This window comes from Bombina bombina, chromosome 1, assembly GCF_027579735.1.
Source record: "Bombina bombina isolate aBomBom1 chromosome 1, aBomBom1.pri, whole genome shotgun sequence".
NCBI lineage: Eukaryota > Metazoa > Chordata > Amphibia > Anura > Bombinatoridae > Bombina > Bombina bombina.
Genome location: NC_069499.1, coordinates 669302103 through 669324288, shown reverse-complemented (window position 1 = coordinate 669324288; position 22186 = coordinate 669302103). Strand labels below are relative to the sequence as shown.

Genomic DNA, 22186 nt, shown 5'->3' with positions numbered 1-22186 from the left:
CTTAAGCAAGAAAGAACATTATTGGGTGTAATGTCCCTTTAAGAGACCATCCTAAAGCTATTTGATGATCATCAAACTACTTTATAAGTCATTTGCACATCATCAGACATCATCAGACTTGTAAAGTAATCAGCTAAGGTAACAAATTCTGGGTGATGACTTCAGATTATTAGCAGATTATTTTTACTGATTACTTCACAAGCATGAACAGCCAGTGAATGACTCGAGTCATCTCATTTAAACATTTTGGCCTGTGGGCATACTTCAGGATGGCTCTGTATCTGATGACTAGTCTGGAGTCATCGATTATTTTTAGAATTATTTCAGGAAGATCATCCTTTTTGACTAGGGTAACCACATCTCTCCCTTTAACTTAAAGGGTCAGTCTAGTCCAAAATAAACTTTCATGATTCAGATAGGGCCTATCACTTTAAACAATTTTCCAATTTACTTTTATCACCAATTTGCTTTGTTCTCTTGGTATTCTTAGTTGAAAGCTAAACCTAGGAGGTTCATATGCTAATTTCTAAGCCCTTAAAGGCCGTCCCTTCTCTCAGGGCATTTTGAATTTTTTTTACCAATAGAGGGTGTTAGTTCATGTGTGTCATTTAGATAACACTGTGCTCATGTGCGTGGAGTTCCTATGAGCCAGCACTGAATGGCTAAAATGCATGTCTGTCAAAAGAACTGAAATAAGGGGGCAGTTTGCAGAGGCTTAGATGCAAGATAATCACAGAGATAAAAAGTGTATTTATATAACTGTGTTGGTTATTCAAAACTATGAAATGGGCAATAAAGGGATTATCTATCTTTTAAAACAATAACAATTCTGGTGTAGACCCCTACACTGCCCCTTTAAGTTCTTAACAGCCTCACTATTCATTTAAATAAGAACCTATTGAAATATGCATAACCTGCTGTAAGGATTAAAAACATTTCTTTATTAATCATTTTTTAAACCTAGAGATGCATGTGATACACTGGCTAGTGTCATCTAAAGTATTTGCACTCCCTAAAGCTTTGTAAAAAAATGCTCTTCTATGATAAACTATTTATTAATATTGCTGGTATATCAGGAAGCCTCTACCAGTATCCAGTTTGATATTTCAGTACCTATTTTCATTAAAAGCTTTATGATTGGCCCTGAACCAGCAGACTACTACAACATTATATGTTAGATTACATGTGCAGGGCAATCACTAGCAAAATCTAGTATTACAAGTGGAGTGTTAAATATTTTATTCAAAGCATCTTAACGCAAAGTAAACTTTTTTTAGCGCACACTGAGGGGGGTAGTTATCAAGCCGTCAACCTCAAATACGCTGGAATTCCGCAGCGTATTTGTGGCGAGGCTGATTCGCCTTAGTTATCAAGCCCTTTACACCGGCAGAAGTAGAATTTAGTGACGTAAGCTTCGATCCGCCGGACTCAGTCCGACACAGATCGATTCTTACGTCACTCCAGATGTTCCGCACACAAGTTCGGCACAATCTGACTACTTTTGCTAGTTATCAAAAAACTAGCAGGTACGCTCAGCACTTTTCCGGCCCAGCGTACCTGGTTTTCAAACCGCCGCCCTGGAGGTGGCGGATCCCATAGGAATCAATGGGAGTCTGACCATAGCGAAAGTTCATGTTCGCTGCTGCCAGACATCCCATTGATTCCTATGGGAGCTGTCTACACCTAACACCCTAACACCCCTAATCTGCCCCCCTACACCGCCGCAACTAAATAAAGTTATTACCCCCTAAACCGCCGCTATCGGAGTCCACCGCCACTCTAATAAACTTATTAACCCCTAAACCGTCGCTCCCGGAGCCCACCGCCACTCTAATAAACTGATTAACCCCTAATTGCGGAGCCCACCGCAAGCTATAATAAATATGCTAACCCCTAAACCGCCGCTCCCGGTCCCCGCCGCAACTATAATATATGTATTAACCCCTAAACCACCGCTCCCGGTCCCCGCCACAACTATAATATATGTATTAACCCCTAAACCGCCGCTCCCAGACGCCAACGCCACCTACATGATATCTATTAACCCCTATCCTGCCCCCCTATACCGTCGCCCTCTATAATAAAGTTATTAACCCCTATCCTGCCCCCCCTATACCGTTGCCACCTATAATAAAGTTATTAACCAATATCCTGCCGATCCTGGACCTCGCTGCAACTAAATAAATAGTTTAACCCCTAAACCGCCGCTCCCGGACCCCGCCGCAACCTATATTAAACTTATTAACCCCTAATCTGCCCCCCCTACACCGTCGCCACCTATAATAAATTTATTAACCCCTATCCTGCCCCCCACTACACCGCCGCCACTGTAATAAAATTATTAACCCCTAAACCTAAGTCTAACCCTAACCCTAACACCCCCCTAACTTAAATATTAATTAAATAAATCTAAATAATATTTCTCTTATTAACTAAATTAATCCTATTTAAAACTAAATACTTACCTTTAAAATAAACCCTAATATAGCTACAATATAAATAATAATTATATTGTAGCTATCTTAGGATTTATATTTATTTTACAGGTAACTTTCAATTTATTTTAACTAGGTACAATAGCTATTATATAGTTATTAACTATTTAATAGCTACCTAGCTAAAATAAAGAGAAATTTACCTGTAAAATAAATCCTAACCTAAGTTACAATTACACCTAACACTACACTATACTTTAATAAATTATTTCTATTTAAAACTAAATACTTACCTGTAAAATAAACCCTAAGATAGCTACAATGTAATTAATAATTACATTGTAGCTATTTTAGGATTTATATTTATTTTACAGGCAACTTTGTATTTATTTTAGCTAGTTAGAATAGTTATTAAATAGTTATTAACTATTTAATAACTACCTAGCTAAAAGAAATACAAAATTTCCTGTAAAATAAATCCTAACCTAAGTTACAATTAAACCTAACACTACACTATCATTAAATTAATTAAATAAATTAACTACAAATAACTACAATTAAATACAATTACATAAACTAACTAAAGTACAAAAAATAAAAAAAGCTAAGTTACAAAAAATAAAAAAAATAAGTTGCAAACATTTAAAAAATATTACAACAATTTTAAGCTACTTAAACCTAATCTAAGCCCCCTAATAAAATAACAAAGCCCCCCAAAATAAAAAAATGCCCTAACCTATTCTAAATTAAAAAGTTCAAAGCTCTTTTACCTTACCAGCCCTTAAAAGGGCCTTTTGCGGGGCATGCCCCAAAGAATTCTGCTCTTTTGCCTGTAAAAGAAAAATACAACCCCCCCCAACATTAAAACCCACCACCCACATACCCCTAATCTAACCCAAACCCCCCTTAAAAAAACCTAACACTACCCCCCTGAAGATCATCCTACCTTGAGTCATCTTCAGCCAGCCGACCATCGATGGAACCGAAGAGGAGATCCGGAGCGGCAGAAGTCATCATCCAAGGGGCGCTGAAGAAATCTTCCATCCGATGAAGTCATCATCCAGGCGGCGCTGAAGAAGTCTTCCATCCGGGCGATGTCATCTTCCAAGCGGCGTCTTCAATCTTCATCCATCCGGAGCGGAGCGCCATCTTCAGACGAGCCGACGCGGAGCCATCCTCTTCCTCCCGATGACTACCGACAAATGGATATTCCTTTAAGGGACGTCATCCAAGATGGCGTCCCTTCAATTCTGATTGGCTGATAGGATTCTATCAGCCAATCGGAATTAAGGTAGGAAAAATCTGATTGGCTGATTGAATCAGCCAATCAGATTGAAGTTCAATCTGATTGGCTGATCCAATCAGCCAATCTGATTGAGCTTGCATTCTATTGGCTGTTCCGATCGGCTCGTCTGAAGATGGCTCCGCTCTGCTCCGGATGGATGAAGATTGAAGATGCCGCTTGGAAGATGACATCGCCCGGATGGAAGACTTCTTCAGCGCCGTCTGGATGATGACTTCATCGGATGGAAGATTTCTTCAGCGCCCCTTGGATGATGACTTCTGCCGCTCCGGATCTCCTCTTCGGTTCCATCGATGGTCGGCTGGCTGAACACGACTCAAGGTAGGATGATTTTCAGGGGGGTAGTGTTAGGTTTTTTTAAGGGGGGGTTGGGTTAGATTAGGGGTATGTGGGTGGTGGGTTTTAATGTTGGGGGGGGTTGTATTTTTCTTTTACAGGCAAAAGAGCAGAATTCTTTGGGGCATGCGCCGCAAAAGGCCCTTTTAAGGGCTGGTAAGGTAAAAGAGCTTTGAACTTTTTAATTTAGAATAGGGTAGGGAATTTTTTTATTTTGGGGGGCTTTGTTATTTTAGATTAGGTGTAAGTAGCTTAAAATTGTTGTAATATTTTTTTAAATGTTTGTAACTTATTTTTTTTATTTTTTGTAACTTAGCTTTTTTTTATTTTTTGTACTTTAGTTAGTTTATTTAATTGTATTTAATTGTAGTTATTTGTAGCTCATTTATTTAATTAATTTAATGATAGTGTAGTGTTAGGTTTAATTGTAACATAGGTTAGGATTTATTTTACAGGTAATTTTGTATTTCTTTTAGCTAGGTAGTTATTAAATAGTTAATAACTATTTAATAACTATTCTAACTAGCTAAAATAAATACAAAGTTACCTGTAAAATAAATATAAATCCTAAAATAGCTACAATGTAATTATTAATTATATTGTAGCTATCTTATGGTTTATTTTACAGGTAAGTATTTAGTTTTAAATAGGAATAATTTATTTAATGATAGTGTAGTGATAGGTGTAATTGTAACTTAGGTTAGTTTTAATTTTACAGGTTAATTTATCTTTATTTTAGCTAGGTAGCTATTAAATAGTTAATAACTATTTAATAGCTATTGTACCTAGTTAAAATAAATTGAAAGATGCCTGTAAAATAAAAATAAATCCTAAGATAGCTACAATATAATTATTATTTATATTGTAGCTATATTAGGGTTTATTTTAAAGGTAAGTATTTAGTTTTAAATAGGATTAACTTAGTTAATAAGATAAATATTATTTAGATTTATTAAATTAATATTTAAGTTAGGGGGGTGTTAGGGTTAGGGTTAGACTTAGGTTTAGGGGTTAATAATTTTATTACAGTGGTGGCGGTGTAGTGGGGGGCAGGATAGGGGTTAATAAATTTATTATAGGTGGCGACGGTGTAGGGGGGGGCAGATTAGGGGTTAATAAGTTTAATTTAGGTTGCGGCGGGGTCCGGGAGCGGCGGTTTAGGGGTTAAACTATTTATTTAGTTGGGGCGAGGTCCGGGATCAGCAGGATAGGGGTTATTAACTTTATTATAGAGGGCGGCGGTATAGGGGGGGCAGGATAGGGGTTAATAGGTATAATGTGGCGGTGGGCTCTGGGAGCAGCGGTTTAGGGGTTAATACATTTATTATAGTTGCGGCGGGGTCAAGGAGTGGCAGTTTAGGGGTTAATAACTTTATTGAGTTGCGGGGGGCTCCGGGGGCGCTCGTATAGGGGGTAGAACAGTGTAGTTAGTGTGGGTGCTTAGTGACAGGCTAGCAATAAAGCTGTAAAAAAGCAGAAGAGCAGCGAGATCGGATGAGTGATAACTCTACCAATCCGCTGCTCATCGCCCCGTACTTGGTGCGCGGCTTTTTGACAGCTTTATTGATAACTTAGGCGAAATTTTGCAGATCCGCGGCGGCGATGGTAGGCGAGCTTAGGCGGACGTATTGAACCGGCGAAGGCAGGTAAAGTAGACACGTTGATAACTACCCCCCTGAACCTTTAATGGATAGTGCAGGGAGCGTTATTAACACTCTCATTCAGCTCATATTACAAATGGTGAGTGAAGTGTTGTATTCGAGCGCAATCCAAAATACCGCTGTAAAATGTAGCTCTTTTTAGACCTGAAGTAAATCTTTATTATTATAGGGACAGTGCACTTTTAATCTGGATTCCCCTTAATTTGTTTCTAATAACTTATACCAGCTAAAGAGTATAAAATGTATGGGAAATTGTTCCTTTCTGTTTATGTATATATAGGTGAACATGCTGTTTTGTTATTTTAATCACAACCCATTAAACAGACTGAGCTTGCAGGGAGATCAATCTTTACACACACACACACACACACACAAAAGTCTCCTTATATTATCTCTGTTTATAAACCAAAGCCCAATACTTAGAGAGAACAATTGAAACATTTTAGTACTTTTCTTTCATCCCCCATCTAGGAATGTAATTTCTTTTTCTGGTTATGATTACATATCTTTTCCATAGCCAGTACTTAAATACTGACCTTTTCAGTATAGGTGGGACTAAAACAGGCAAAAACAGCTATTTCAAATGAGAAAATAAAGCTAAATGAGATATTTGTTATACATTTAATACACTCCAGCAGATAAAATAGATAATTGGAAACATATTAAAGGGGAGAAAATGTTACAGTACACTGTCCCTTTAATAGCATAGCACTGAACTATGTGAAGAACTCTGCTACTTATGAGAGATTATGTGAGAGATTTAGCGCACCCGCACTAAACCTACATGCACATATTAGCGTGCCATAGATTTGATCAATAAAAAATAACTTTGGACTTGTAATACAAGTGCAAAAATAGAAGCACTTTTGATTGAGCTTGAGCAATATAATTGCACAATAGCACTAATATAATAGAAGCACTTTTGATTGAGCTTGAGCAATATAATTGTACGATAGCACTAATATTTGGTTCCTTAGGCCTGTATCTGAGTTACAGTTATATAAACACACACAGATATCTAAAGATCACAAACAGATCACTGTTTTCAATAAACCTTTGTGACCTCCTATCACCTAATGTTACATTAATGAATTGATTCATTAATAATTAGATTGTGTATACAAGGGCATGTAAGCAATTTTTGTTGCCGTTTTGAATCTTATATTGACTGTCTTGCAATAACCATATGGCACTTTTGCAGTTTGTACAATGCATCAATTATTATATGTCATTTTACAGTAAACTTCATCCTTATTTCAGTATAATCTTCAGTTTATTATTTATGTATCAAATCTACTGAATAATCAATTGAAACCATTAATTACAATGCATATAAATTAAATTATATTCTCAGTTTGATGGTAAGTATTACGTAATTCATGTGAATATTTTATAAATACAAATTTCACCATATGGGAAAGCTTTATTGAGAATTTATAGGTTTGTGCACGTGGAAAGATAAGTGAGTTGTCATTCAAAGTATTTTTATTTGCACAATTAAATGTGGTAGAGAACAATTTTATTACTGGGTATGCAACCAACTGTTCTCTGTGCACAATTTTTTATGCATTGTTAATTTTGAAGCATGCTGTCTCCATACTGTTGCACAACTTCACATTTACTACGCTTAAATGGACACTAAAGTCATATACAGCATGCAATAAAAAAAAAAAGTTCCACTTTACTTCCGTTATCAAAATTTTCAGAATCTATTTATATGCACACTTTCTGAGGCACCAGTTCTTACTGAGCATGTGCAACAGTTCACAGTCTATATGTATCAACATTTTGTGATTGGCTTATGGTTGTCATGTGACACAGGAGTCAGGAAAAATGGAAGTACATTTTAAATTTGTTAGATAAAAATATCTACTACTCATTTGAAATTCCGACTACGGCCTGTTGCTTTAAAGGCCTCTGGGCTGGTCAGATTAAATCGCATTAAATATGCACAGCATGAATTGCAATTAAGTACACTAGATGTGCAAGAAACATGTAGAAATGTGTACATATAGATACAAAATATAAAGCGTAAACCTTGTTTTTTCGTAAAATGGGCTGAATATGGGTGCTCCATGGGCGTATATAAAATTGTGTCTAAAATAACAGCGTAATTCTCTAAACATTTCTAACCTACAGATTTCACTGTTTTTTTCTTGCAAATGAAAAGGTAGAGAGCTTTTATTAAAATACTCAAAACACTAATTAGTCTGGGAAGAAAAGCTATGCATATAAAAATAACAGCAATTTTAAGGTACAGTGCACTGAAAAATAGCATTGTTTGATTTGTATTAGGCGTAATATTAAAGCTTAAACATAGACTCGGTTATCCCTGTGTACTTCTTCATTACGAACATTTACATAGCAGAGAGCACTCATTATTTTTATGGGATACATATTTCAATTCCCAGGAACAGACCCTTTTTTATAGACGGCATGGGAACAACTTATAGACTGACACGTTTTTTAGAATTGTCCGCTAAGTGTTAATGTATTGTATTTTTATTATGCATTTGTTAATTAAGCAGTTCTGTAATGGTCCTTAAAAGAGGTATAATACTAGACAGTACTACACGTGATTGGTAAATATAAGCTAACTTCCATGATAGCTCACCTTTAGGACCAGAGAAGCCTGGGTTTCCAGGAGTACCAGGTGGTCCAATAGGTCCTGGCGATCCCATTACTCCCATTTCACCTTTAGGGCCTAAACAAATCATGAAACATTGAACAAAAATTATTTTTCCACAAATCTTTAGACCCTAAAATATGACATAAAGTACATACACAGGTTACATATATAAAAGCAGGGACATATTAAGGATTAAACTATACAAAGTTCAAGTTAAGATGAATAACAATAAAATCTGGAAAAATAAATCAATTTTGAGGACATTTCAAATAGGGTTGCACGGATACTAGTATCGGTATTGGTACGATCCCAAGTACTGGCACCCATACTTGTACTCGTGCAAATACAGTGATGCTTAAACCAATACCTCCAGCTCTTAGATCTTACCCATACGCCATCTTGTGGCGTTTTTTCAAACTTCATGTTCCCTTTTCATTTTAAGCTGGAGTGCAGACTTAACAAAAAATTGTTCACTTCTGTTCTGCCAATAAAAATTGCTGTTATTTGTATTATTGTATGTCTGAGAGCAGTGCTCCAAAAGCTGCTACTATACAGCTGGAAGCCTACCAGGGAGAGATCACTGTACCTCATTCAGACAAACCCCTGAAGTACTGGGCAGTTAATAAACTGAGATTTAATGGCAAAAAATATCTTTCTGTCCCATGCAGTAGTGTGGAAAGTGAAAGACTGTTCATCTTAGTTTCAAATGTCCTTACTGATAGCAGAAACAGACTTATAGCTGAACATGCAGAGATGCTTCTGTTCCTTAAAAAGAACTTGCCACTAACTTTTGAAAAATATATTCTAATTGCTAGATTACCTGTTATACTGCTAGTTCTCATCTTGCACATTTATGCTCAAAACATACTGTACTCTGAGGAACATCCTTAGCTTATATAATTGCAGAAAGAGTGTTCATATGACATATTAAGTTATTTCTTATGAACACTCATCCTACAATTATAGGACTAGATTTAGATTACATTTGATTGGTAAATTCGACATGTAATGAGAGCATTGGTAAAGCTTACCAGTCAATATAATCTATCCCATAGTGTTGTTCCCCATGATTAAACAGTGCACTGTTATATTTTTAACAATATTGCACCTTTGGTTGGTTGTGATTTTACATTTGTTATGTATTGTTGTTATTATTAATATATTTTATTGTAATATTTTTATTTATAAACATGTTCTGTGAAATTTCTTCAAGTTTTTACAACTTACAATAAGCAAATCAAACTGTTTTATTATTTCATAATGTCTTTTGAGTTAGTTATTCATAATTATAAAGAAGCTATCTTAAATCATTAGTCTGTATTGTGCTTGAGAAACTGTCACATGACATTAAAAAAAAAAAGTATTGGTAATTGGTATCGGCGAGTATTTGAAAAAAAGTATCGGCACTTGTACTCTGTCTTAAAAAATTGGTTTCGGTGCAACCCTAATTTCAAACCAAAAAAAACTATTTTGGTTGGTATGTAATAACCTGTCATGTCATGAATTGATTACAGTACTTTAGAAAAACTCATCAAACTATTGGAAAAAAAAAAGGACTTTAATGCTGGTTTTATGAAGAAAATCATTAGACATATTTTTACTAAAGTATTGTGATCGACCCCTATATTAATTAACTGGAAAACTTAATTTGACTGATTGAATAAGCAAAGTTTTACTTTTGTATAAACCATGTACGTTTATCTTAAAGGGACATGAAACCCCATTTTTTTTTATTTCATGTTTTATATAGCGCATACAATTAAAAAAGTTTCCATTTTCCTTCTATTATCAAATGTACTTAATTCTCACTGCAATCTTTGTTGAAGAGCATACCTGAGTAGGTAGTGTGCATGTACGGAGCACTATATGGCTTTTAACAATGTTATACATTTTTGAGAACTAGATGGCAGCAGTGTTTGCAAAATGTAACAATGTATAACATTGTTAAACATTTGAGACAGATTATAAATTGAGGATAATATATTGCTTTCGCTGAAGCAATATTTGCGCTTAACTCTGTAATACCAGTGAACGCTAATGTGCGATGGTATTACAAGTTAGGTGCAATGCGAAGTGACCTCGCGTTCGCATTGCACGGAAGCATTGTGCTCATGTTACACAACTTAAGCACAGCAAAGGGGGTAAGTAGCGCAGCAATGGCAGCAGTTTGTAAATATATATGAATACTTTAAGGGAATTTGGGGCATTTTTAGAAAATTAACCAGAGATCTAATTGCTGGTTATTTTTCTGAACGTTAGTTGCTACCACAAGCTCATGGTAGCAATAACCAGCCACTTGTAATGGCTGGTTAATTATCGTGCGTCCGTAAGCGGGAAAATTTGCCAGTTTGCAGGTAAGTGATAATTTAGCGCTCAACTTGTAATCTAGCCCTTTCTTTAAAACTGCTGTAGTGCTCCATACATGTGTGTGCTTCTGAGCCTACCTACCTGCTATGCTAAAAAAGGATATTAAGAGAACAAAGTATATTGATAATAGAAGAAAATTGTAAAGGGTTTTAAAACTTTACACCCTATCTGAAGCATTGGAAAAACATAGGGTTTTATGTCCCTGTAAAATGAATCTTCAATTTTTCATGTGTTTACCAAACCTGGATGTAAGATAATCATCTTATTGCATATTTTATCCAGGAAAAGAGCTGTGTTTCTAATGGTCTTGAATACAATAAAAGAGGGAGCCATAAACACAGTACATACATTCCAACTAAGTTATAGAACAAGGGCATGAGTGGCTGACCTGAAAAAGAAGAGCTAAGGACATAGCTTGGATGATTGTTATAGAGCAGTGTTTCTCAACTGTGGTCCTCAAGTACCCCCAACAGGCCAGATTTTCATTATAGCTGAGCCAGTGCACAGGGAAGTAATCAGCTGATGTGTGAGAGCACCATGGTTACAGATCAGATGATTATTTCACCTGTGCTCTGGTTCAGCTATAATGAAAACTTGGCCTGTTGGGGGTACTTGAGGACTGCGGTTGAGAAACACTGCTATAGAGTATGGGATAATAAATATGCAGCTATATATAACGTTTATCATTTTTATGTTGTGAAGTGATATCCTTCTCAGAGTCAATTATGTAATACCTTGGACTAAGCTGTAGGAGGTAGACTTAATGGTTAAGGTAAAGAGTAACTCACCTGATGAGCCTGGTATTCCATCACGACCCTGAGAACCTGGGGGCCCTGGAGGACCTGAAAAACCACGTTCTCCCGGAAAACCAGGACTACCGCGATCTCCTGGTGGCCCAGGAACATCAAACCCTGGAGGACCTGGGTCTCCCTTGTCACCTTGAACGCCTGGTGACCCTGAATTGGCAAGCAGTCAATTAAATGAAACAAAAAAACAAACAAAAAAAAGTGTAGAATATATATATATAACCCATAATATAACCCTATTTATCTAAACTGAATAGAATGTGTTGGACGTCAATACTGTGTTCTGTTTTATAATTGAGACATTCTTTATACTTAAATTCGGTTGCACATCAAACCTAACATACTAAAGAAAAATTATTTGGAATTTACAACGTACAGAAAATGTCCAATTATGAATACTACCACAGCAAGCTATTTCACTGTGCTAAAATTCATGAAAAAACCCCATAAGATTTGCTTATTTCCTTAAAAATAAGTTGATACAAAATAATTGAGAATAATATCAGATTCCTGAGAAGCAACCACTGTACCTGGATAACCTTGAGTCAGAGATCATCAGGTTTAGGATCGTCAGTGGAGACACCAAGCAGAAAGGAGTTGCAAATAATATCAGGAAGATGTTAGGTTAAGATAAAAAAAATTAAGCACACACAGGTTAGAATAAAAACAGATGTTTATGTTTGAGTTAAAGAAAAGGAAAATATTAAAAAAAAAAAAATTCAGCACAAATTATAAAAAGAAATTCAAATTAAGAAAAAGTACAGGTATAGGAAAAGGACAGTCCTACCCTAGAATTGTTATTGTTTTAAAAGATAGATAATCCCTTTATTACCCATTCCCCAGTAACCAACAGTTTATATTAATGTACTTTCTACCTCTGTGATTACCTGGTATCTAGGAACCTTCTTCCAGCCCCCTGATCACATGACTGTGACTGTTTATTATCTATTGAGATTGTCTTAAATTTAGCATTGTTTTATGCTAAATCTTAAATAACCCCCTGTGCCTGAACACAGTGTTATCTATATGGCCCACGTGTACTTTCTGTCTCTTTGTGTTGAAAAGAGATTTAAAAAGCATGTGATAAGAGGCAGCCCTCAAAGGCTTAGAAATTAGCATATGAGCCTACCTATGTTTAGTTTAAACTAAGAATACCAAGAGAAAAAAGCAAATTTGATGATAAAAGTAAATTGGAAAGTTGATTAAAATTAAAAGTCCTATCTGAATAATGAAAGTTTAATTTATACTAGACTGTCCCTTTAAATCAGAGTCAAAATGTTCATAGCCATAAGTTCAACAGGAAGTTTTGCTTCTATATTATTTTTATTCTGCCAGCTCAATTGCAAAATAGATTCTAAACAGCTTTAAAAAAGAACTTTAATTTAAAGGGACACTGCACTCAAACATTATCTATCATGCATATTAAAGTGCAGCATTTACATATGTTAACAAATAATAATTGTAATGATTTAAAGGGCATGAAACCCAAAAATTTTCTTTCAGAATTTAGACAGATCGTAACATTTTAAACAACTTTGTAATTTACTTCTATTATCTAATTTGCTTTATTTTATTGTTATCCTTTGTTGAAGAAGCAGCAATGCACTACTGGGAGCTAGCTGAAAGCCAGTGGCAAGAGGAATATATGTGCAGCATGCTTTAAAACAAAGGATACAAAGAGAATGAAACAAATTAGATAATAGAAATAAATTGAAAAGTTATTTAAATGTGCACGCTCTATCTGAATCATGAAAACTTTTAATAGCTAATAAGGACATCTTCCTCTGCATTAACGGTCCATTTTAAAATAGTCTCTTTTAGAGGAAACAAAGACAAATGTTGACTACAGTGTGCCTTTAAACCTAGTGATTGATTTTGTGATATGATGTCACAGCTACATATTTACATATTTCTTTTTTTGTGCATTTAATTCATTTACATTCCCCAGCAACAAGAAGCCTTACTTAAGGGTTATTATACCAGCTTCTTGGGCCTGCTTTTTCTAAAATCTTCTTTTGATGTAATAAAGGGGCATGATTAAAGGGCCATAATACCGAAATGTTAAAACACTTGAAAGTGATGCAGCATAGCTGTAAAAAGCTGACTAGAAAATATCACCTGAACATCTCTATGTAAAAAAGAAATCTATTTTACCTTAAAAGTTCCTCAGTAGCCACATCCCATTATAAAGGATTTCTAAGCAACAAATCAGTGTGCCTGTCCCGGGACAGCGAAAGGAGCGAGCTTTCGTGCACACGCATCTTATTTCCCTATTCAGTGTAAGGAAGTTTACTATGAAATCTCATGAGAGTTAAGTTAAATCTCATGAGATTACAGTAAGAGTTCATGACCTCTGCACTGCTGATGCTGATTGGCTGCTGTTCATTTCTTCATTTTATTTTTTTTTACCTGCAGCTGAGCCACAGCTGAAGTATAACTTTTTACACAGAACTAACTCTGGTGAGCTGAGGAGATTGTGAGGTAAAATATCTTCCTTTTTTACATAGAGATGCTCAGGTGATATTTTCCTGTCAGCTTTTTACAGTTATATTGCATCAGTTTCAAGTGTTTTAGCAAATGAGTATTATGTCCCTTTAATTTAGACCATGTAATTTTAGAAAATAAATATTCCAATTTATTTTTATTATCAAATTTGTTTCATTGTCTTGGTATCGCATGTTTAAGAGTAAGCCTAGGTAGGTTCAGGACTGTATACAGAAAGAGAAGCCTAAGCAGGTTCAGGAGCGTGCTTGTGTCTTTGGAATTCTACGACATTAGTTTTTGGAAATTAAGAGAACAAAGCAAATTTGATAATAAAAGTAAATTAGATTTACAGTTTACGTTAGATTCTAAACCATGAAAGTTTAATTTTGACTTTACCGTTCCTTTAAGTATTCCATCAATTATATTTACTGTTCCTAATGTCTTATCATGGTTTTCATGATTTTTTATTTTATTTATTGATGGAATCTATATAAGTATATAGGGAGCTGTGATGAAGGGAGATGCAGACTGATATAAATATAACGTTTTCCGATAAGCAGATGTGGTTGAGTGTTGTGAAACTGCACACAGGAGTAGCGCAGTTTGCTTAGAACCCCTGACTAGGCTGTATTGACAGTTTATAAGCTCAGTGTATACAATCTGTGCTGGTAAAAGAGCAGACTAACAGCACAGCAAAACTATTATTTTCAAAAAAGGGACACGATAGTCAATGCAGAACAAAAACAACAGTATTTGCAAAGAATAAAACAAAAGTCTACTATTCTGCTAGTCCATATCGATAAGATCTGCTAGCAAGAGCATTGCTTGACGATACTGCCATCAGGTTGTTTTCAAGACCTTTACAGCCCCATTGCTTTAGAGCATGGGTGTCCAATCTTTTGGCTTCCCTGGGCCACATTGGAAGAAGCAGAATTGTCTTGCGCCACACATAAAATACACTAACACATAGATAGCTGATGAGCTAAAAAAAAGGCATCATTTTCGTGATATCCGCCACCACAGATAAGCAAAAAAGAAGACCTTGCATAATAATCCTAATTATGCGCTGCCCCGTTCGGAGGGTCTTTTAAAATCGTCAAGCAGGTCCCAAGTTTGTAGTCACTGATGTAGAAAATGTACATATCTAAGTAATAAAACTTAATTCATTTTTTTCTTTTATATTTTTTATTATAAAAGTAAAAGAAAAGAGGGCAACATAAAACTAGTGGGAAATTTGACATTGTTTTTGAGAAACTAATGCAGCAATATCTGGTTTGATAAAAGTTGTTGCAATTCTCAGAGAGTTCTCAATGAGCTCAACAGATATTCTGATTCTAATTTTACTCTTTGTGTGATTCATCCTTGAAAATGGTTGCTCACAAATGTAAGTGCTGCCAAATAGCAATGACATGAACAAGGCGTAATTGTGAAGCGAGGGGTATTTGTCTCTGGGAAGATAGGTATTATAAAAGTCCAGTAAAGAGACATGATAACATTTTTCTTTAAGTTGAATGTCAGATTGCAGTTCTATGCATTCTGCAAAGTTTGCGCTCGAGAACCGCACAATCGAGTTAAAAAAAAAAAAACGCAAAAAAACTCATAATGTTTTAAGAAAGTTTAGGAATTTGTGTTGGACCGCATTGAAAGCAGTCCTGGGCTGCATGCGGCCCGTGGGCCGCAGGTTAGACAGCTTGCTGTAGAGTGAGTAAATTTAGATTATGCAACATCCAGGTCACATAGACTAAAAACGTTTAATTTAAGAAGACATAGGAGCAGTTATATATGCAGTTTTCTCTTAAGGTCAGTTTTAGTGGGGGCAGCACCCTTTTGATTTTACTGATCACCCGGGTAAAATTTTATATTAAATTAATTAAATTAATATTAAAGCCCAGATTACAAGTAGAGTGCTAATGATAGAACAGCGGTAAATTTCAATATCGCTAAACCACAATAAAATTAGCATGCAAATTAATATTCATGGTAAAACAGTTTTACCAGGGAAGGTTTAGTGTGGCTGACATCTACTTAGCATGCCCTATACTTTCAATGGATAACACAACCGCGCTATACATCACTCATATTACAAGTTAAAAGCTATGGTTGGTGTTTAAGCAAAAGCCCATATAGCGCTAGAAGAATTAGCACAACCTAATCTATTAAGAGCCAGATTACGAGTGGAGTGCAAACACATGTGCACGGGTGATAAGGGGTTTATTGTGGGTGCTTGCGCTCGTCGGGCTTATCGATCGTATTATGAAAGTAAGCACGATCGCTTAAACGGAATTATGATTTAGACTAGAAAGATTACCGTGACTTCAGAGCTCTGGTTAACCAAAAAATTATATGTAAGGAGCACAGGATTAGGGTAAAGCTTAACTTTTATTGTACAAGTTGCTCTTAGGCAACATAAAATGAGGGCAAACAAATTCATAAATATATGTAAAAATAAAAACAACATTTTCACATTTTCTGTGATGAATATAGGTGATTGACGTATTGCTAATGCACCTTTGGCTTTAGCGGCTCTGGCCTAGAGCACCTTCGGGTTACTGCTTAAACGAAAAAAAAGAAAATGTTTTTATTAGCACGCCCCGTTCTCTACAGGGAAAGGGAGTTAGCATGGTCACGATATCCAACGTCCCGATGTTAGCACACCTGTATGTATATGACAAGCTGTTCTCATCATGCGCATAGTGACCTGTATGTATATGACAAGCTGTTCTCATCATGCGCATAGTGATCTGTATGTATATGACAAGCTGTTCTCATCATGCGCATAGTGATCTGTATGTATATGACAAGCTGTTCTCATCATGCGCATAGTGACCTGTATGTATATGACAAGCTGTTCTCATCATGCGCATAGTGACCTGTATGTATATGACAAGCTGTTCTCATCATGGGCATAGTGGCCTGTATGTATATGACAAGCTGTTCTCATCATGCGCATAGTAACTTGTATGTATATGACAAGCTGTTCTCATCATGTGCATAGTGGCCTGTATGTATATGACAAGCTGTTCTCATCATGCGCATAGTGACCTGTATGTATATGACAAGCTGTTCTCATCATGTGCATAGTGACCTGTATGTATATGACAAGCTGTTCTCATCATGTGCATAGTGACCTGTATGTATATGACAAGCTGTTCTCATCATGCGCATAGTGACCTGTATGTATATGACAAGCTGTTCTTATCATGTGCATAGTGACCTGTATGTATATGACAAGCTGTTCTTATCATGTGCATAGTGACCTGTATGTATATGACAAGCTGTTCTTATCATGCGCATAGTGACCTGTATGTATATGACAAGCTGTTCTTATCATGTGCATAGTGACCTGTATGTATATGACAAGCTGTTCTCATCATGCGCATAGTGACCTGTATGTATATGACAAGCTGTTCTTATCATGCGCATAGTGACCTGTATGTATATGACAAGCTGTTCTTATAATGTGCATAGTGGTCTGTATGTATATGACAAGCTGTTCTCATCATGCGCATAGTGACCTGTATGTATATGACAAGCTGTTCTCATCATGCGCATAGTGATCTGTATGTATATGACAAGCTGTTCTCATCATGCGCATAGTGACCTGTATGTATATGACAAGCTGTTCTTATCATGCGCATAGTGACCTGTATGTATATGACAAGTTGCTCTTATCATGCGCATAGTGACCTGTATGTATATGACAAGCTGTTCTCATCATGCGCATAGTGACCTGTATGTATATGACAAGCTGTTCTTATCATGCGCATAGTGACCTGTATGTATATGACAAGCTGTTCTTATCATGCGCATAGTGACCTGTATGTATATGACAAGCTGTTCTTATCATGCGCATAGTGACCTGTATGTATATGACAAGCTGTTCTTATCATGCGCATAGTGACCTGTATGTATATGACAAGCTGTTCTTATCATGCGCATAGTGACCTGTATGTATATGACAAGCTGTTCTTATCATGCGCATAGTGACCTGTATGTATATAACAAGCTGTTCTCATCATGCGCATAGTGACCTATATGTATAGGACAAGCTGTTCTCATCATGCGCATAGTGACCTGTATGTATATGACAAGCTGTTCTCATCATGCGCATAGTGACCTGTATGTATATGACAAGCTGTTCTTATCATGCGCATAGTGACCTGTATGTATATGACAAGTTGCTCTTATCATGCGCATAGTGACCTGTATGTATGACAAGCTGTTCTTATCATGCGCATAGTGACCTGTATGTATATTACAAGCTGTTCTCCTCATGCGCATAGTGACCTGTATGTATATGACAAGCTGTTCTCATCATGCGCATAGTGACCTGTATGTATATGACAAGCTGTTCTCATCATGCGCATAGTGACCTGTATGTATATGACAAGCTGTTCTCATCATGCGCATAGTGACCTGTATGAATATGACAAGCTGTTCTCATCATGCGCATAGTAACCTGTATGCATATGACAAGCTGTTCTTATCATGTGCATAGTGACCTGTATGTATATGACAAGCTGTTCTTATCATGCGCATAGTGACCTGTATGTATATGACAAGCTGTTCTTATAATGTGCATAGTGGTCTGTATGTATATGACAAGCTGTTCTCATCATGCGCATAGTGACCTGTATGTATATGACAAGCTGTTCTTATCATGCGCATAGTGACCTGTATGCATATGACAAGCTGTTCTTATCATGCGCATAGTGACCTGTATGTATATGACAAGCTGTTCTTATCATGCGCATAGTGACCTGTATGTATATGACAAGCTGTTCTTATCATGCGCATAGTGACCTGTATGTATATGACAAGCTGTTCTTATCATGCGCATAGGGACCTGTATGTATATAACAAGCTGTTCTCATCATGCGCATAGTGACCTATATGTATAGGACAAGCTGTTCTCATCATGCGCATAGTGACCTGTATGTATATGACAAGCTGTTCTCATCATGCGCATAGTGACCTGTATGTATATGACAAGCTGTTCTTATCATGCGCATAGTGACCTGTATGTATATGACAAGCTGCTCTTATCATGCGCATAGTGACCTGTATGTATGACAAGCTGTTCTTATCATGCGCATAGTGACCTGTATGTATATGACAAGCTGTTCTCATCATGCGCATAGTGACCTGTATGTATATGACAAGCTGTTCTTATAATGCGCATAGTGACCTGTATGTATATGACAAGCTGTTCTCATCATGCGCATAGTGACCTGTATGTATATGACAAGCTGTTCTTATCATGCGCATAGTGACCTGTATGTATATGACAAGCTGTTCTCATCATGCGCATGGTGACCTGTATGTATATGACAAGCTGTTCTTATCATGCGCATAGTGACCTGTATGTATCTGACAAGCTGTTCTTATCATGCGCATAGTGATCTGTATGTATATGACAAGCTGTTCTCATCATGCGCATAGTGACCTGTATGTATATGACAAGCTGTTCTCATCATGCGCATAGTGACCTGTATGTATATGACAAGCTGTTCTTATCATGCGCATAGTGACCTGTATGTATATGACAAGCTGTTCTTATCATGCGCATAGTGACCTGTATGTATATGACAAGCTGTTCTTATCATGCGCATAGTGACCTGTATGTATATGACAAGCTGTTCTTATCATGCGCATAGTGACCTGTATGTATATGACAAGCTGTTCTTATCATGCGCATAGTGACCTGTATGTATATGACAAGCTGTTCTTATCATGCGCATAGTGACCTGTATGTATATAACAAGCTGTTCTCATCATGCGCATAGTGACCTGTATGTATGACAAGCTGTTCTTATCATGCGCATAGTGACCTGTATGTATATTACAAGCTGTTCTCCTCATGCGCATAGTGACCTGTATGTATATGACAAGCTGTTCTCATCATGCGCATAGTGACCTGTATGTATATGACAAGCTGTTCTCATCATGCGCATAGTGACCTGTATGTATATGACAAGCTGTTCTCATCATGCGCATAGTGACCTGTATGAATATGACAAGCTGTTCTCATCATGCGCATAGTAACCTGTATGCATATGACAAGCTGTTCTTATCATGTGCATAGTGACCTGTATGTATATGACAAGCTGTTCTTATCATGCGCATAGTGACCTGTATGTATATGACAAGCTGTTCTTATAATGTGCATAGTGGTCTGTATGTATATGACAAGCTGTTCTCATCATGCGCATAGTGACCTGTATGTATATGACAAGCTGTTCTTATCATGCGCATAGTGACCTGTATGCATATGACAAGCTGTTCTTATCATGCGCATAGTGACCTGTATGTATATGACAAGCTGTTCTTATCATGCGCATAGTGACCTGTATGTATATGACAAGCTGTTCTTATCATGCGCATAGTGACCTGTATGTATATGACAAGCTGTTCTTATCATGCGCATAGGGACCTGTATGTATATAACAAGCTGTTCTCATCATGCGCATAGTGACCTATATGTATAGGACAAGCTGTTCTCATCATGCGCATAGTGACCTGTATGTATATGACAAGCTGTTCTCATCATGCGCATAGTGACCTGTATGTATATGACAAGCTGTTCTTATCATGTGCATAGTGACCTGTATGTATATGACAAGCTGCTCTTATCATGCGCATAGTGACCTGTATGTATGACAAGCTGTTCTTATCATGCGCATAGTGACCTGTATGTATATGACAAGCTGTTCTCATCATGCGCATAGTGACCTGTATGTATATGACAAGCTGTTCTTATCATGCGCATAGTGACCTGTATGTATATGACAAGCTGTTCTCATCATGCGCATAGTGACCTGTATGTATATGACAAGCTGTTCTTATCATGCGCATAGTGACCTGTATGTATATGACAAGCTGTTCTCATCATGCGCATGGTGACCTGTATGTATATGACAAGCTGTTCTTATCATGCGCATAGTGACCTGTATGTATCTGACAAGCTGTTCTTATCATGCGCATAGTGACCTGTATGTATATGACAAGCTGTTCTCATCATGCGCATAGTGACCTGTATGTATATGACAAGCTGTTCTTATCATGCGCATAGTGACCTGTATGTATATGACAAGCTGTTCTTATCATGCTCATAGTGACCTGTATGTATATGACAAGCTGTTCTTATCATGCGCATAGTGGCCTGTATGTATATGACAAGCTGTTCTAATCATGCGCATAGTGGCCTGTATGTATTTGACAAGCTGTTCTCATCATGCGCATAGTGGCCTGTATGTATATGACAAGCTGTTCTTATCATGCGCATAGTGACCTGTATGTATATGACAAGCTGTTCTTATCATGCGCACAGTGACCTGTATGTATATGACAAGCTGTTCTCATCATGCGCATAGTGACCTGTATGTATATTACAAGCTGTTCTCATCATGCGCATAGTGACCTGTATGTATATGACAAGCTGTTCTCATCATGCGCATAGTGACCTGTATGTATATGACAAGCTGTTCTCATCATGCGCATAGTGACCTGTATGTATATTACAAGCTGTTCTCATCATGCGCATAGTGACCTGTATGTATATGACAAGCTGTTCTCATCATGCGCATAGTGACCTGTATGTATATTACAAGCTGTTCTCATCATGCGCATAGTGACCTGTATGTATATGACAAGCTGTTCTCATCATGCGCATAGTGACCTGTATGTATATTACAAGCTGTTCTCATCATGCGCATAGTGACCTGTATGTATATGACAAGCTGTTCTCATCATGCGCATAGTGACCTGTATGTATATTACAAGCTGTTCTCATCATGCGCATAGTGACCTGTATGTATATGACAAGCTGTTCTCATCATGCGCATAGTGACCTGTATGTATATTACAAGCTGTTCTCATCATGCGCATAGTGACCTGTATGTATATGACAAGCTGTTCTCATCATGCGCATAGTGACCTGTATGTATATTACAAGCTGTTCTCATCATGCGCATAGTGACCTTTATGTATATGACAAGCTGTTCTCATCATGCGCATAGTGACCTGTATGTATATTACAAGCTGTTCTCATCATGCGCATAGTGACCTGTATGTATATGACAAGCTGTTCTCATCATGCGCATAGTGACCTGTATGTATATGACAAGCTGCTCTCATCATGTGCATAATGGCCTGTATGTATGACA

General features: G+C 36.9%; 1 protein-coding gene across 1 annotated transcript in view; it reads right to left on the bottom strand.

Moving 5' to 3' along the window:
- COL4A5 (collagen type IV alpha 5 chain) overlaps nt 1-22186 on the bottom strand; it is a 310651-nt gene that overhangs the window by 70551 nt on the left and 217914 nt on the right. The window contains exons 31-32 of the mRNA XM_053699143.1: nt 11520-11687; nt 8350-8439 (exon numbers count right to left, since the gene is read on the bottom strand). Of these exons, the coding sequence (XP_053555118.1) occupies nt 8350-8439; nt 11520-11687 (258 nt within the window). The remainder of the gene's footprint in view (nt 1-8349; nt 8440-11519; nt 11688-22186) is intronic.